Below are 14,921 nucleotides of genomic sequence, written 5' to 3' on the forward strand. Positions count from 1 at the left end.
TCTGTAATATCTAGAATATGAGCGCATATTTAAAATGTGGGATTAGACGACTGCTGAACGTTACAGTTTAATTTTCAAGTTCTCTGTAATATTAAGTAAATCAATCTTACAGCCAATTACTACATTCAGCTCATTGAACTACATCAGCAAATACACGTCATTAGCAGTCATTCAGTTAGTTATTTGCCTACTGTGTATTTGTTGGAAAGTAAGTGCGCTTTTATGCCCAACCTTTAGGTAGCGCAAGCGTCCCGTAAACGCCCCCTCCTGACCCTCCATAGGAACCGCTTGTACTCTCAATCCCGCGCGGATCGAGCGAAGCCTACCGAGGAGGTGGTGTGACCGACCGCGGGGTTTCAACCCAAAACCAGAAGATAATAACCTAGTATTATTTGCCACTGACACAAACGCAGTAAGTATAAAACTACTTTTAAAAACGCATTGGGCTCATAAAGAATCACCAAGAAGTCCATTGTGATCTATGACAAGTGTAGCTAGAATCCTTGCTAATATCACAGCCTGCTATGCTAGTAGGCTACTTGGCTAACGTAGCATATCTCATTAGCTAACGTTTGTTGCCCTACGCAACAAGGTGTCCCACAAGCTCGTTAGTACGCTATTTAGTTTCTAATCGGAAAATGAATCGGTAAATGTATTAATATTTGTGAATGTTGCTATCTGACAAAGCTATGGTGTGCACTTATGGATACAGTTCGGACTATCGCAAGCTAGATTGCTAGCTATCAATGTGGTTGAGGGCCTTTGCTAAGTCGGTTATGGTTTCCGTTTATACAGTTGTCAAGTGTGTCGGCAAGCAACCCTCGGCTGGAAGAATTCGGGTCTCTGACTTGGCTTGTGGAGATATTCAACTCTGCCATGTTGAAACCACAGCAGCCCAGCTCAAGTGGGCGAAAAACGTCAAATGGGACCTCCGGGTCAAGCACTATGTCTTCCGCAGCAACTGGGATCAACGCTAGCAACAGAACAACGGTCGGGAGGTAAGCGGTTGCGGCTATGTGTGCCTAGGAAAGGGCGGGGATGCTGTTTGGTCGGTGGGGCCTACCGGTCAAAACCTCCGATGTGGAGTAGGCGTTATTTTAAAGAGGATTTACTCGATTATCGAGTAAAACTTTGCGGTGTTTGATTGACTGGGCAGCTTAGCCAATCAGATGCAAGCAGTCAGGATCAAGGTGAACTGCGGCAAATCATCAAACTTTTTATGCGAATCCCATAATGCGTCTTTGGACGAATCTGTACCAGGCAGGAAGTGATTGACAGTCGGAGTAACCACTCTCCTTCCTTTAGAGGAGGGCGTTTACTACAAATTAGTGTTTTTCTGGGCCAGCTAGCTTGCTTGCTAGCTATCAGCTATGAGCGTTCGTCAACAAAGCTGGGAAATTAGTCTGGCAATTATCCATGACTTTGTTTATGTCGATCATGTAGGTACAAAAGTAACTGCATGTAGCCTTATTAGACACTTGAAAATTGATTATCTCTGGCTGTTATTGCATGCGGTCTTGCGCTTCTGTTTTTTGCTGTAGAACAAGGCACCGTTCACATGACTCAATGAGCCTTTGTACTGTAATGTGTTGATAGACAACAAATGTTAGCCTTCAAGCTAGCACGGCTAATGTGGTTTGCACCAGCTGTAAGCAAGTTCTTGAACATGGAACAACCACTTCGTGGCTAGCATGCGATAGCTGGTCATTAATAAAATAAGCCGTCTCTAGCTAACGCGTTCTGGGCTGCCGTGTACACTTGTCAAAGGGTGTGTTAGACATAATCAGTTAGCATGAGCCGCTGTCTTGACTTCTATTGCCCGGAAGGCCGTCTTTAGGATGGAAGCTCTTAAGTAAAGCGAAACCACGCCTTACATTTAATAAGATCTAGCCACATTATATAACTGCATACAATACAATTTTATTTATTCCGATGTATGTCTGGATATGTTTAACTATACAGCTATCTACATAGCTGTTTTGTATTGTCGTTGAACGCGTTCGTAATCAGGCTTAACTGTAGGATGACTCTACTCTAATAAACTTACGGGGTTTCCAGTTTTTCCGTGTCTTATGATGATGGCTGTTGGAGATAAACGGTATTAATCTTAACCTGTCTTTCCTGTTTAGGAGTCGGTCGGTGAAACCACCTTTCCAGTCTCCTCCAGTGAGTGGCTTTGATTAAATCATTGATTCGATTGTATGAATGTTGTATTCCATTGATCATGCAATCTCTTCACTGTGAAATAAACCATCAACCCACTGTTACAAAATGTGGGCGCTCACTAAATAATCTTAGTCGTGCAATTTATTAACTTTTTTAAGAGCAAAAGTTGAAATCTTGTACATTGAAACTGGTGGTTCAAACCTATCAGCTTTCGACAGACTGTATCTCTACAGAAGATGTGACACTGGAGATAAAAAGCCACCCAAATAAATGCAAACACCATTTTCAGTGGTGTTTTAAAAGCACAGACTGCACTCTTATGATGTGGTTATGTGTGCTGAGAGTGTAAGCTATTAAACTGTGCTGTGTGTCCACAGGTGTTTGAGGGAGTATATAACAATGCCAGAATGCTTCACTTCCTGACTGCCGTAGTGGTGAGTAACTCTGCGTATCTCTCTGAGTCATCCTGCTCATCTCTCTGTCTCACACACACACACACACACACACACGTAGACGTCCTTGGCAACACCATTCGGTAGATGGATGGAAACTTCACTCATATTGAAAGAGTTCAAAGTGTCGCGGTGGCTACCACACATCACTGCAAATAACCAAGGAAATAACACCTGTGGGAAACTGTGGGATTTATAGACTTTGCACACATATTTTCTTTTAAGTTTAGACCGTGAACATAAGACAGTTTCTGAGAATGGTGTGACATCATCAAGGAGTTTTACATGCGTTGTTCTGTGTAATTTGAAATCCTCTGATGGCGAAAACACCATAATTCTACCCAGTTATGTCTTTGTAAAAAAAAAAAACAATAACAATATATATAGGCCTATAGATCAATTAATACAAGTGCAAATAAAAAGGTATTATAGCAAACTATCGGTTGTCCAACAATTTTTTCCATTTTAAGTTCATTAGGTTCTCAGCCGTACTGCGTCTGGAACAGACCTTGGTCAAATTTGTATCCAGTCCCAAGTCCATTTCAGAGGCCACCGATGTTGCGGTGCTTTAGCGGTATAGACGCGCGTGGCCCCGGTGCGTCTTGTTTCTGGTGTATAAGAGCCGGATCCTAATGTCTCTGTTCTCCTGTAGGGCTCCACTTGTGACGTGCGAGTGAAGAGCGGCACAGCGTATGAAGGCATCTTCAAGACACTCAGCTCACGGGTATGGTTCCTCTACGATCACTTCATATATCCTGATCAATGGCTCCTCCACGATCACTTCATATGTCTTAATCAATGGTTCCTCCACTATCACTTCATATGTAATCAATGGTTCCTTTACGATCACTTCATATGTAATCAATGGTTCCTCTATGATCACTTCATATATCCTAATCAATGGTTCTTCTACGATCACTTCATATCTAAGCAATGGTTCCTCCACTATCACTTCATATGTAATCAATGGTTCCTCCACTATCACTTCATATATCTTAATCAACGGCTCTTCCACAATCATTGAACTTGTTGTAGTCAATGGCTCCTCCACTATCATCACTGTGTTCTACTGAACATGTAGGAAGTCAACGTGGAACTACCCTTAACCAACTAGTACAGTTACACGACTATAGTATGGATGGAAGTATGTATGAAAACCCCTAGCTCATTAGTTCAGTAACACGACTATAATTTACTTTCTTCCTTCTAAAGAATGTGTAGGAAGTATGAATGAATACCCTACACTCAACGGGATAGTATTACCACTTTAATTTACTGTGTTCTGCTGAGTGGCCGGGATTGGACCTTCGTTCAGCTTGTTCACACAGTGAGAAGAGATCTAGAGTGGACAGTGGCAGGAGCAATCCCAGATAGAGGCAAACTCTAGATCGGATCATGACACTAAGACCATGGCTGTGGTCGGACAGTCTTGTCCTCTTCTAACCACTTTAACCTTGACCCATGTCACAAGTTCAAGGACAGATGTGAAGGAGAGTTCATAAGGACTTAGGAGACAACCCGTTGGTGCTGGGAGAATCCTACTGCACTGACCCCTAGGCAATGTAATTATGCAGCCCCAGATATGATTGACCTGGGTCTTTAAATGTTTCTGCTGCTGCAGGGAATTCTGGGAAGGCATAATCTCCTTTCCCTTCATAAAGGAGGATCCTGTGGACCCAATGCTAAAGGAGATAAGAAATGATGGTCCAGTAAACTCAATGCTAAAGGAGAGAAGACAGGATGGTCCAGTATACCCAATGCTAAAGGAGATAAGACAGGATGGTCCAGTATACCCAATGCTAAAGGAGATAAGAAAGGAAGCATTGTGGCACCTTTCCATATTCAACCAGCTCTTATCATGACTGCCACTTAAGATCTCCTCAGTTAGGAACCTCTCTGACCAGAGCCCAGGACCTAAAGTGATCATTTGTGTGTATACTGCAGCCTTCCTGTCTAACTGGTTTATTTCCTTTGTCTTTCTTTCTGTCTTTTTTTTTTCTACTTCCTCTCTCTCTCTCTCTGTCTCCCACAATCCACCTCTCCTTCTCTCTCTCTGTCTCCCACAATCCACTTCTCCTTCTCTCTCTCTCTCTCTCTCTCCCTCCCCTTATCCCACTCTCTGTCCCTCCCCTTCTCTCTCTCTCTCTCTCTCTCTCTCTCTCTCTCTCTCTCTCTCTCTCTCTCTCTCTCTCTCTCTCTCTCTCACTCTTCTCTCTCTCTCTCCACCTCCAATCGGTTCCTGCAGTGTGAGCTGGCGGTTGACGCCGTGCACCGGCGCGAGGACGACAGCTCCACGCTGCTCCCCAGGAGGGAGGAGATCACAGACACCATGATCTTCAGCCCCAACGACCTTGTCACCATGACCTGCAAGGACGTGGACCTCAACTATGCCACAAGAGGTATGGCAAGCCCCCTTGGGCCAAAGCGAGCCAAGGAAGTTGTCACATTCAGTGTTTCCCCTACAATGATATTAGGGTGGCGGCCCGCCCCCCCAACGTGCCAGATCACAAAATAAGTCATTTAAGGTTACCTTTACCATAAAACATGTAAAATTATACTTATTGACTGCTGTCATTCAAAGAAACACATGAACATCATAATTAATTTAAGTGTTTGTGTCCGCCGCCGCGCCGCGCCGCGCCCCTGCCGCCGTCCCCCTCCCCCCCCCCCTAAGCTGTAAACCTAGGGGAAACACTGACATTCTTTCTGTAGACAGGGGTTAAGGTGTCATATTTGTGTTAACAGCATCACCATATGTGGGAAGATATCGGTCATAATGGTAAATGGTTTCTCAACGCAATTCATGTTTAAAAAAAAAAAAAAAATCATTTGTTTACAGTAAGTTTACTAACTAGTGTCGCGCCAAAACCAATCATTTAAATTAAGTATACTAAGTAATGTCATGCCCAGCCCAATCATTTAACAAGGGACTGCATATTCAGTCAGTTCTGATCTGATCAATCAATCAAGTAAGAGAGAAAATACAGAGAAATCCCCAGGTCAACTAATGTGATTGATCTGGACAGCTGGGTTAACTGGTTCAATCTTTTAATGTAGAGCCAGGAGCAGTATGAAATTATCATAGTCCCTTGATAAAACTCCCTCTGTCTGTCTGTCTCTCTCCCCCCCCCCTCCCTCCTTCTCTCTCTTTCTCTTTCTCTCTCTCTCTCGCTCCCCCTCCCTTCTTTCTCTTTCTCTCTCTTGTCTCTCTTTCTCCCCCCCCTCCCTCCTTCTCCCTCTATCTCTCTATCTCCCTCTCTCTCATATAGACACGTTCACAGACACAGCCATCAGCTCCGGCCGGGTGAATGGCGAGCACAAGGAGAAGGTCCTGCAGCGGTGGGAGGGAGGAGACAGCAATGGAGAGAGCTACGACCTGGAGACCGATGCCGTTACCGGAGTAAATGTGTGGATGCGCACTCACAGAACTGTGGAGACACTCGCACACATATACACATATACACATACTAGTACTTGAGTACGTAGATATTCTCACAGAACAGCAGAGACACTCTCTCACACACACACACACACACACCTGAGTACACACATATTCTAACAGAACAGTGGAGACCAGTACAGTAACAAACACACACACACTCGTACTTGAGTATGCCCATATTCTAACATAATTCTCACACACGCATACTTTCACTACACAAATATAAGTGGTGGTTACAACATAGAAACTAAAACAGTGAAGGAAGACCCAGTACAGTCACACACACATACATACATACATACATACATACATACATACATACATACACACACATTCTCACAGAACAGTGGACACGGGTACAGTCACACACTGAATTCTAACCAAACGAGTGGTTTGTGAGCTCAGGTTCTGAAAGCAGCGATTGACCTTCGTTTGCTGCCACTGTGTGCTGTGCACAGATGGATGTAGTAACATTAGTTTGGCCACCAGGGGGAGCATCACACTAGTGAAACCTCCTCATGCCTACTTCTCCTCTTGGGTTTTTGAAAGGCGGCATGGTTCTCATTTCTTTCGTTTTTTTCCCCTGCAGTCCAATGGCTGGGATGCCAACGAGATGTTCCGCTTCAACGAAGAGAACTACGGAGTCAAGTCCACATATGACTCCAGTTTGTCTATGTACACGTAAGTTTACATTCTCACTGCAATCGATTGAAAATACTCTACCACTCGTTTTCTGATCTATCCTGATGGACCCTGTGTCTCAGATCCTCAAACTCTTTTGTGTTCTCAATGACTCCCTCTCCCTCTCTCTCTGTCTCTCTCTCTCCCTCTCTCTCTCTCTCTCTCTCACCCCTCTCTCATGGCCTCCCTTCATCTCTCACTCACTCTCCCTCAATCATTTTCACTCTCACACTTACCCTCTCCCTATTCTGTTTCTCTCTCTCTCTCTCTCTCTCTTCCTCTTCCTCCCTCTCTCCCGCTCTCCCTCTCTCTCTCTCAATCATTTTCACTCTCACACTTACCCTCTCCCTATTCTGTTTCTCTCTCTCTCTCTCTCCCTCTTTCTCTCTCTTCCTCTTTCTCTCTCTCTCTCGCTCTCTCTCTCTCTCTCTCTCTTTCCACCCTTCCTCTCCTCTCCTCAGTGTTCCCTTGGAGCGGGGGAACTCTGATAACTACCGTCAGCGTGAGGCGCGTGCGGCGCGGCTGGCCAGCGAGATCGAGTCCAGCCCCCAGTACCGCCACCGGGTGTCGCTGGAGAACGACGACGGCAAGACGGAGGAGGACAAGTACAGCGCCGTGGTGCGGGACGGTGGGGGAGCCGAGCGGGAGCGTGGCAGGGAGAGCCCCCGCGACCGCGAGAGGGACAGGGAGCGGGGCAGGGACAGCCCCAGTGGGGGGAGCAGGTGAGGTCACAGGTCAAGGGGTCACGGGGTCAGGGGTCACGAGCACTGTTCACCAGGTTAGATTGTTTGAGAATGTGATTGGTCGTTTAGCGTGGATATAGCAGTTATTGAACAGTGTCAAATATCGGCCATTCTGTTAAACAATTCAAATGCTTAAGTTTAAAAATGGATTGACACTCTATAACTTCAGTTAAATAATGGATTAACATGCAGCACGAACATTAGCCGATAACACACGCCAGCCGATAATTAACAACGTTACGATACTCTAGTCATAGAACACTTTCGGTGCCAGAAATGTATTAATTTCGTACAAGGTAGTCCAGTATCCGAAGTCCAGTCTGTGCACGTCGGATAAGAAAAGGGCAATGCATTTGTTAAAGTGCACAAGTATTTTCACTTTGCCTTTGCCTATGAGTGTTAAATAATCAGCTAGTGATTTGTTACTTAAACACATAGTGCCTTGTGGTTAGGAATCCAAAGCATGTATATGTTAGAGGAGAGTCAGCTGACGGCTGTCTGTCTGCTTACGGCTGTCTGTCTGTCTCTCGAACTGATGTGTTCTCCTCATTGCCCCTACAGAGAGGGCAAGTACATTCCTCTGCCCCTGCGTGCCCGTGAGATGGGCGGTTCCGGCGGAGGCCTGAGGGGCGAGAGAGGAGGAGAGAGAGGAGGCGAGCGTTCCGAACGAGGAGGCCGAGGCGGCTATCACCCCAGCCGTTCCACCCCCCCCAGCTCGTCTCCACGCCCACCGTTGCCCCCGGCGACCTCCCAGCCACCCAGCACGGCCTCAGAGCGCGCCAGCCCACTCTCAGGCAGGGGGGGTTACACGCCCAGCAGCCCCCCATCCACACACACACCCCACCCCACTGTCCCACACTCACACTCCCACCCACACGCGCTGTCTGACGCCGGGAGACCTGTCAACGGAGGTGTGTGTGCGCATTTGTGTGTCTGTCTGGTTGTGTGTCTTTGTATACTTGTGTGTGTGTCTTTGTATATGTGTGTGTGTTTGTGAACAGATGTGGGTTGGGTTTCGTTGTGACCCTAATTTGGGTCAGTAACTGACTACTTACCACTTGGCTTACCACTTCCAAGTCTATTAAATAGTTCCTATTAATCGTTCCAGGAATACTGTATGCATTTACCTGAGGACTAATAATATATGTGTTTGTGTGCATACGTGTCCACGTGTGCGCGCATGTATGTGAGTGTGTGTGTGTACACGTGTGTTTGTGTGTGTATGTTTGTACATGCATGCATGTGTGCGCGCGTGAGTGTCGACATGTAATGTGAGTGCGTCTACGTCCATGTATGTGTTTGTGCGTTAGTGTCCGTATGTATGTATGTATATATGTATGTATGTATGTATGTATGTATGTATGTATGTATGTATGTATGTATGTATGTATGTATGTGCTTGTGTGTGACTTCATAACTCATCTCTCTTACCCTGTACCCCCAGTCCCGTCAAGAACCTCCCCAAAGTCTCAGAGACCCCACCAAACCAACCGACCAGTCCGCCCCTCCAACACACACACCCCCTCCACAGGTAAACATGGCACTGCATGCATGCAAGCGTGTGTGTGTGTGCACGTGTGCAGATATATGTTGTTCTGAGATGATCTGTGTACGAAAGGTTTTATTAAGGCGTACATGGTCTTATAGTGTGTGTGTGTGTGTGTGTGTTTTAATTCTTGGGTTCCCTCTTTCTCTCCCCCAGCATCTCGTTCCCCCAAGTCAGAGGACACCTCTGCTCCTTATACTGAGTCCCTGGCCATGGCCAAGCAGAAGCCCACTGGCCCCGCGCCTCTCTTCCCAGTAGATGGTGAGAGTGCACACCTCACTTGGCTCCTACACACACACACACACACACACACACACACACACACTTTCTGTCTCACTCACCCTCTCCTTTCTCACTCACACACACACACACACACACACACACACACACCCTGGCTTAATATAAGCATATGGAAACACGTCTGCGTTCTTTGGTCTTGATCACATGTACAGACACACAGGGTAATGGTTGTTCATAGAGGGATAATGGGTGCAGAAGTTCATTGAGACTGGCCTCAGTTCATTCAAACACACGCACACACAGGGATATAAACACACAAATACAGATCATAGTAGCCCATAATAGGTGCAGAAGTTCATTAAGACAAACCGCAGCTTGTGACAACGCACACACACACACACACACACGCACACACACGTTCATGCACACACACACAGGCGCACACACACATATGTAGGCACTTTGGAGATTTCCCGAACTGTGTAAGCAGGGCTCGAAATTGGCACCCGCCAAGCGCCAATGGCGTGTAGATTTTTGGGCTGGCGACTAAATTGTCTCCGATGCTCCGCCACTTGGCGAGTGACATTGCGGAGCAAATCTCCCGACTAATGCGCCCGTCATGGTTAAAAATAGCTTGCAACGCCAACAGGAACAGTGGGAGAAGTGAAAGGGTAACATAAAGTTCTTAGAATTTTAATACAACAATAACAATTTGCACGCGAATACAATGTTCTAATATTTTGCCAGTGAATACAAAGTTCTAATACTTTGAGCTTATAAAGTTCTAATATTTTGAGGGCGAATCAAAAGTTGAAACCGACTTTGTTGACCACACGCAAGTTAACGCAGTTAAACGAAAGCTAAAATAATGTGATGATTCATTGCCGTTGCATCACCTCAAGCAAAGGTGCAGAGAACATCTAAGGAGGAAGAAACAACAGCCACAACAGCAGCTACAGCTACACCAAGAGCATGTTGCAGTAGGTGGCTCATTGCGAATAATGGGGAAATACGTTGACAGTGGTAGTATAAGCGTATGGAAGAGCAATGGCTGAACAAGCTTATCGCCGACTGGTGGGCTCTCGCACGCCCCCTTCAGTGAAGCAGAGGTACTGTTTGCCTTCCCTCTGTTTTTTCAATGCGGTTTTTTGTCAGATCAGTAAGAATATAGTATAATAAGCTTTTGAATATCTATGCTGTAGTGTTATTTGGACAATATTTAGCTATCCTATAGGTGTAATTTAAAAGCTTAATTTAGATTTTTTTTTTAGTAGACCTAATGCAGCGCTTCTTATGAGGTTAAATGAATTCATCTGAAGGCACATTTTTAATAGCCAACTCTTGAATGTGCTTTAAAAAAAAAAGAGTGTGATTGACGGTGATATTAAAATCATAGGTAAAGATTGTTTATATCAAACAATGTCAGAGTAGGTCTGAAATGGCAGGTTTAATTTTGGCTGGTAAAAAATATAATTGGCTGGTACATTTTTTCATCTACCAGCCATGTTGGCTGGTAAGGCAAAAAGTTAATTTCGAGCCCTGTGTGTAGGCTTTTAGCACTCACTGAAAGAATTAAACCAGTTATCTAACGGGGGGCAACATGACAGTTTATTTTGAATGCGCCTGCACGCCGCTAAGTCTTGGACAGGGGTAGTTGTTAAGCAGGAAATGATGGCCTCGCTGATGCAGAAGGGAAAAGACACAAATTTGATCTGGTGACGGAAAAGGAATCGCTGTTGAGTAGATAAAGACGTTTGATTGGTCCTTTTTGTTTTTCCTTTCCAGTGAATGAAATTCTGAGCGCAGCAGGAAAGGAGCGAGCAGCAGCAGAAGCCGCAGCTAGTCCCGAGGACGGCAAGAGCAGCAAAGGTGTGTGTGTGTGTGGTGTGTGCGTGTGTGTGGTTGTGTGCGTGCGTGTGTGCGTGCCTGCGTGCGTGCGTGCAGAGTACTTTAGCTGTCAAAGTGATTTGCAATCATCTACCTGCCATTCAAATAATCATTCACTGCCTGTATTAATCTGTGTGTGTGTGTGTGTGTGTTTGTTTGTGTGTCTTTCAGCTCCCTCAGCACAACAGCGCTCTCAAATTGAAGAGCTCCGCAAGTTCGGCAAAGAGTTCAGGGTAAGGGCTTTTAATTCCTCTTCCTTTTTTTTCTCTTCTCTGTGTCCTTGGCAGCTTCCTGCTGTTTCTCCTCCTCCCCTCTCCGCTCTTCCTCTCCTCTCCTCTCTTCCTCTCCTCTCCCACGGGTTCTTCCTCCTCATAAATGTGCGTTCAGTCATGTAGTCACAGGCGTACACTTTTATCTGTATGTGTGATCGGCCCCTGAGGATTGACTTCAGTGTGTACCTTGCTCTACCATCTGAGGAGCAGACACACACACACACACACACACCTTTGTACGTTTTCATAAGCCTAGTGTCGTTTTGTGGCTAAACAGAACCCCACTAGGCTATAGGCATAAACCCCACTAATGGCCAACCATGTCTAACATGAAAGCCCCCACACAATGTCCTCTCAAAAGCAAGATACACATCTTACCCCCAAAAGGTATTATCAGTTTGCAATATTAAAACCATGCCCCTCTGATAGTTGCTTAGTGTCCAGATTCCTCTGTTATGGTTCATCTGATGACCTTTAACCTTTGACCCCTGACCTCTGCAGCTCCAGCCCAGCGCGGGTGGCCCCAGCTCTCCTAGTGCAGCAGCAGCCGCCGCCGCCACAGCGGCCCTGGGCCCCCCTGGCCTCACCGAGGCCCCCCAGCCCGGCGCAGCGAAGGCCCCCTCAGCAGCCGAGCCCCCCAGCCCTGCAGCGGACGTCAAGGCCAGCCTCGGCCAGAGCCCCCCCAACCAGCCCCCCGCCCCCACCTCGCCCGCCGAGGACACCCCCAAAGACAAGGAGGCCGTTGCTACGCCCGCCACGAGCCTGCCCGTCTCAGACAGGCAGTCCCCGGCCACCCCGCAGCCTGCCAGGACCCCGGGGCCCGACGAGAGCAGGCCAGAGAGCCAGGAGGCCGTGACCGAGTGAGTGGAGGAGAGGGTGAAAGGAGTTCACACTCGTGTGTGTGTGTGTGTGTGTGTGTGTGTGTGTGTGTGTGTGTGTGTGTGTGTGTGTGTGTCTGTCTGTCTGGAGGGAAATGGAATGGTTGGTGTGCTTCAGTATGCAAGCAGAAATGACTACGTGTGTGTGTGTGTGTACGCAAACATGGTAATTTGATTTTTAGTAAGTATATGTGACATTTAAGTGTGACCTTTTTCTCTCCCTCCAGTCAAGTGAAGAGGTCTACGCTGAACCCCAACGCCAAAGAGTTCAACCCCAACAAGCCTCCCATGACCCTGGTGAGCCTGCCCTGCCTTCACCTCAGGCACAGGAGCACAGGAGCCATTCTTGTCATGTCATGTTTTAGTCTGACGCAGCCGCAATACGGACACAACTGACCTTTCTTCTTTTTTGCTTTCTCTCCATCACACTCTCCCCTCTCTTTCTTTCTTTCTTTTCCTCTCTCTGTCCTCCTTTTCTTGTTCTCTCTCTCGCTCTTTCTGTCTTTCTTCCTTTCGCTCTCTCTCTCTCTCTCTCTTTCTTTCTTTCTTTCTTTCTTTCTTTCTTTCTCTCTCTCTGTCCTCCTTTTCTTGTTCTCTCTCTCGCTCTTTCTGTCCTTTCTTTCGCTCTCTCTCTCTCTCTCTCTCTCTCTCTCTCTCTCTCTCTCTCTCTCTCTCTCTCTCTCTCTCTCTCTCTCTCTCTCTCTCTCTCTCTCTCTCTCTCTCTCTCTCCAGACGAAGCCCACCCCTGCCCCCACCCCTCCGCGTCCGACCCCCCCCAGCCCGTCTGTGGTCCTCCAGCACCCAGGAGGCCAGGGCCCCATGTACGGCACCCCCTACCTGCAGTACGTCTCTCAGTTCCCTACGGTACAGGTGAGCACAGGACCCGCCGTGTGTGTGTGTGTGTGTGTGCTTATGTGTGTTTATTTAATATATTTTTTGGCGTTTTTCACATGTTTTCTTAATTTTTGTTTGTATTAATAATAACTAACTTGTTTTTATTCTTTCTCTTCATCCCTCCTCCTCTCCCCTTTTCCTTATCTACTCAATCCCTCCTTTTCTCCCTTACTCTCTTTTTTTTTTCTCCTCCTTTTCTCCCTTCCTCTTTTTTTTTTCTCCTCCTTTTCCCTCTCCTCCCCCTCCCCCCCCCCCCTCTCTCCCTACTCTTTAAGGCTCAGCAGATGTACCAGTACCCCATGCAGGCTGTTAACCAGGGCAAATACCCACGGGCCAAAGGTCAGCCCCAATAACAGACATGTCCCAGTTTAGCTTCGGTATCATTACCTGTGTGTGTGTGTGTGTGTGTGTGTGTGTGTGTGTGTGTGTGTGTGTGTGTGTGTGTGTGTGTGTGTGTGTGTGTGTGTTAGTTTCTCCACTACTTTGAGTGTGATCTGTGTGTTTCTCTTTGTAGAAGTCTGATGCTCTGTGTTTCATCTGTGTGTGTGTGTGTGTGTGTGTGTGTTATTGCAGGAGGTTCAGTGGTGCTGTGTGTGTCATCCCTGTATGTGTGTGTTGTCACGGCAGATTCAGTGGTGCTGTGTGTTTTCATCCCCCTGTGTGTGTGTGTGTGTTATTGCAGCAGGTTCAGTGGTGCGCTGTGTTTTTATCCCCCTGTGTGTGTGTGTGTGTGTTATTGCAGCAGGTTCAGGGGTGCTGCTGTGTTTCATCTGTGTGTGTGTGTGTGTGTGTTATTGCAGCAGGTTAATTGTGTTTCTTCCCTGTGTGAGTGTTGTCATGGCAGGTTCAGTGGTGCTGTGTGTGTGTGTGTGTGTGTGTGTCGTTGCAGCAGGTTCAGTGTGTTTCATCCCTGTGTGTGTGTGTTGTCACGGCAGGTTCAGTGGTGGCCCAGAGGTCTGACCACAGCTCATCAGCGCCCCCTATGCTCCAGGCTGCCTCTGCTGCAGGGGCGCCCCTGGTGGCCTCCCCCTACTCCCAGCAGTACCTGCAGTACAACCCCCCTCAGTACGGCCAGCAGCAGGTCATACAGGCCATGAGCCCCTACCCTGGACAGGTAACACACACACACACACACACACACACACACCTAAAGTGGGTCATAGATACATGTGTTTGTCTTCATAGTTGCTTGCTCTAGATGTAGTAAGTTTGATGGATGGGTGTCTGGGATATGGATGGCCGCACGTCTAACCAATTGCATTTTTGGTTTCTCCTTTTTCTCCTGCTGCCTTACCCCGCTTCCTTCCCTTATGTTCTCCTCTCCTCCCCCTCTCCTTCTCCCTTCCTCTCCTCCTCTCTCCTTCTCTCCTCCCCTCTTCTCTTCTCTCCTCCTCTCCCTCTCTCCCCCTCTCCTTCTCGCTTTCTCTCCTCCTCTCCCCTTCTCTCCTCTCCTCTCCTCCTCTCCTTCTCTCCTCCTCTCCCCTCCTCTCCTGTAGCCTATGTACTCCATGCTGCAGGGTGGGGCCCGGATGATAGGCTCCGGTGGGGGCCACCCTCAGGCCCTCGGACCCCCAGGAGGGCCCCAGTTCCCTGGGCAGAATGAAGGGCCGCAGGGCCCGCAGCAGGGCATCTATGGTGAGACGCACTCACACACTCACACACACTCACACACACACACACACACACTCACACTCACACTCAAATATGCTCAGACTCACCT

At 47.3% G+C, this 14,921-nt stretch overlaps 1 protein-coding gene across 4 annotated transcripts in view; it reads left to right on the forward strand.

Moving 5' to 3' along the window:
- The first annotated feature begins 315 nt into the window (after positions 1–315).
- Positions 316–14,921, forward strand: part of atxn2l (ataxin 2-like) — a 19,017-nt gene continuing 4,411 nt past the window's right edge. Inside the window, exons 1-20 of one of the 4 annotated variants that reach the window (XM_080834903.1) lie at positions 316–412; positions 796–998; positions 2,130–2,166; positions 2,544–2,600; positions 3,271–3,342; positions 4,864–5,017; positions 5,888–6,024; positions 6,650–6,741; positions 7,203–7,463; positions 8,046–8,395; positions 8,929–9,015; positions 9,187–9,291; positions 11,056–11,139; positions 11,329–11,390; positions 11,931–12,289; positions 12,535–12,604; positions 13,040–13,177; positions 13,477–13,540; positions 14,137–14,315; positions 14,698–14,836. In XM_080834903.1, coding sequence (XP_080691029.1) covers positions 877–998; positions 2,130–2,166; positions 2,544–2,600; positions 3,271–3,342; positions 4,864–5,017; positions 5,888–6,024; positions 6,650–6,741; positions 7,203–7,463; positions 8,046–8,395; positions 8,929–9,015; positions 9,187–9,291; positions 11,056–11,139; positions 11,329–11,390; positions 11,931–12,289; positions 12,535–12,604; positions 13,040–13,177; positions 13,477–13,540; positions 14,137–14,315; positions 14,698–14,836 — 2,569 coding nt within the window. In that variant the 5' untranslated portion in view covers positions 316–412; positions 796–876. The remainder of the gene's footprint in view (positions 413–795; positions 999–2,129; positions 2,167–2,543; positions 2,601–3,270; positions 3,343–4,863; positions 5,018–5,887; positions 6,025–6,649; positions 6,742–7,202; positions 7,464–8,045; positions 8,396–8,928; positions 9,016–9,186; positions 9,292–11,055; positions 11,140–11,328; positions 11,391–11,930; positions 12,290–12,534; positions 12,605–13,039; positions 13,178–13,476; positions 13,541–14,136; positions 14,316–14,697; positions 14,837–14,921) is intronic. The other 3 variants (XM_080834905.1, XM_080834906.1, XM_080834904.1) reach the window with 3 other exon arrangements.

Source organism: Sprattus sprattus (genome assembly GCF_963457725.1).
Source record: "Sprattus sprattus genome assembly, chromosome: 3".
Taxonomy (NCBI): domain Eukaryota; kingdom Metazoa; phylum Chordata; class Actinopteri; order Clupeiformes; family Clupeidae; genus Sprattus; species Sprattus sprattus.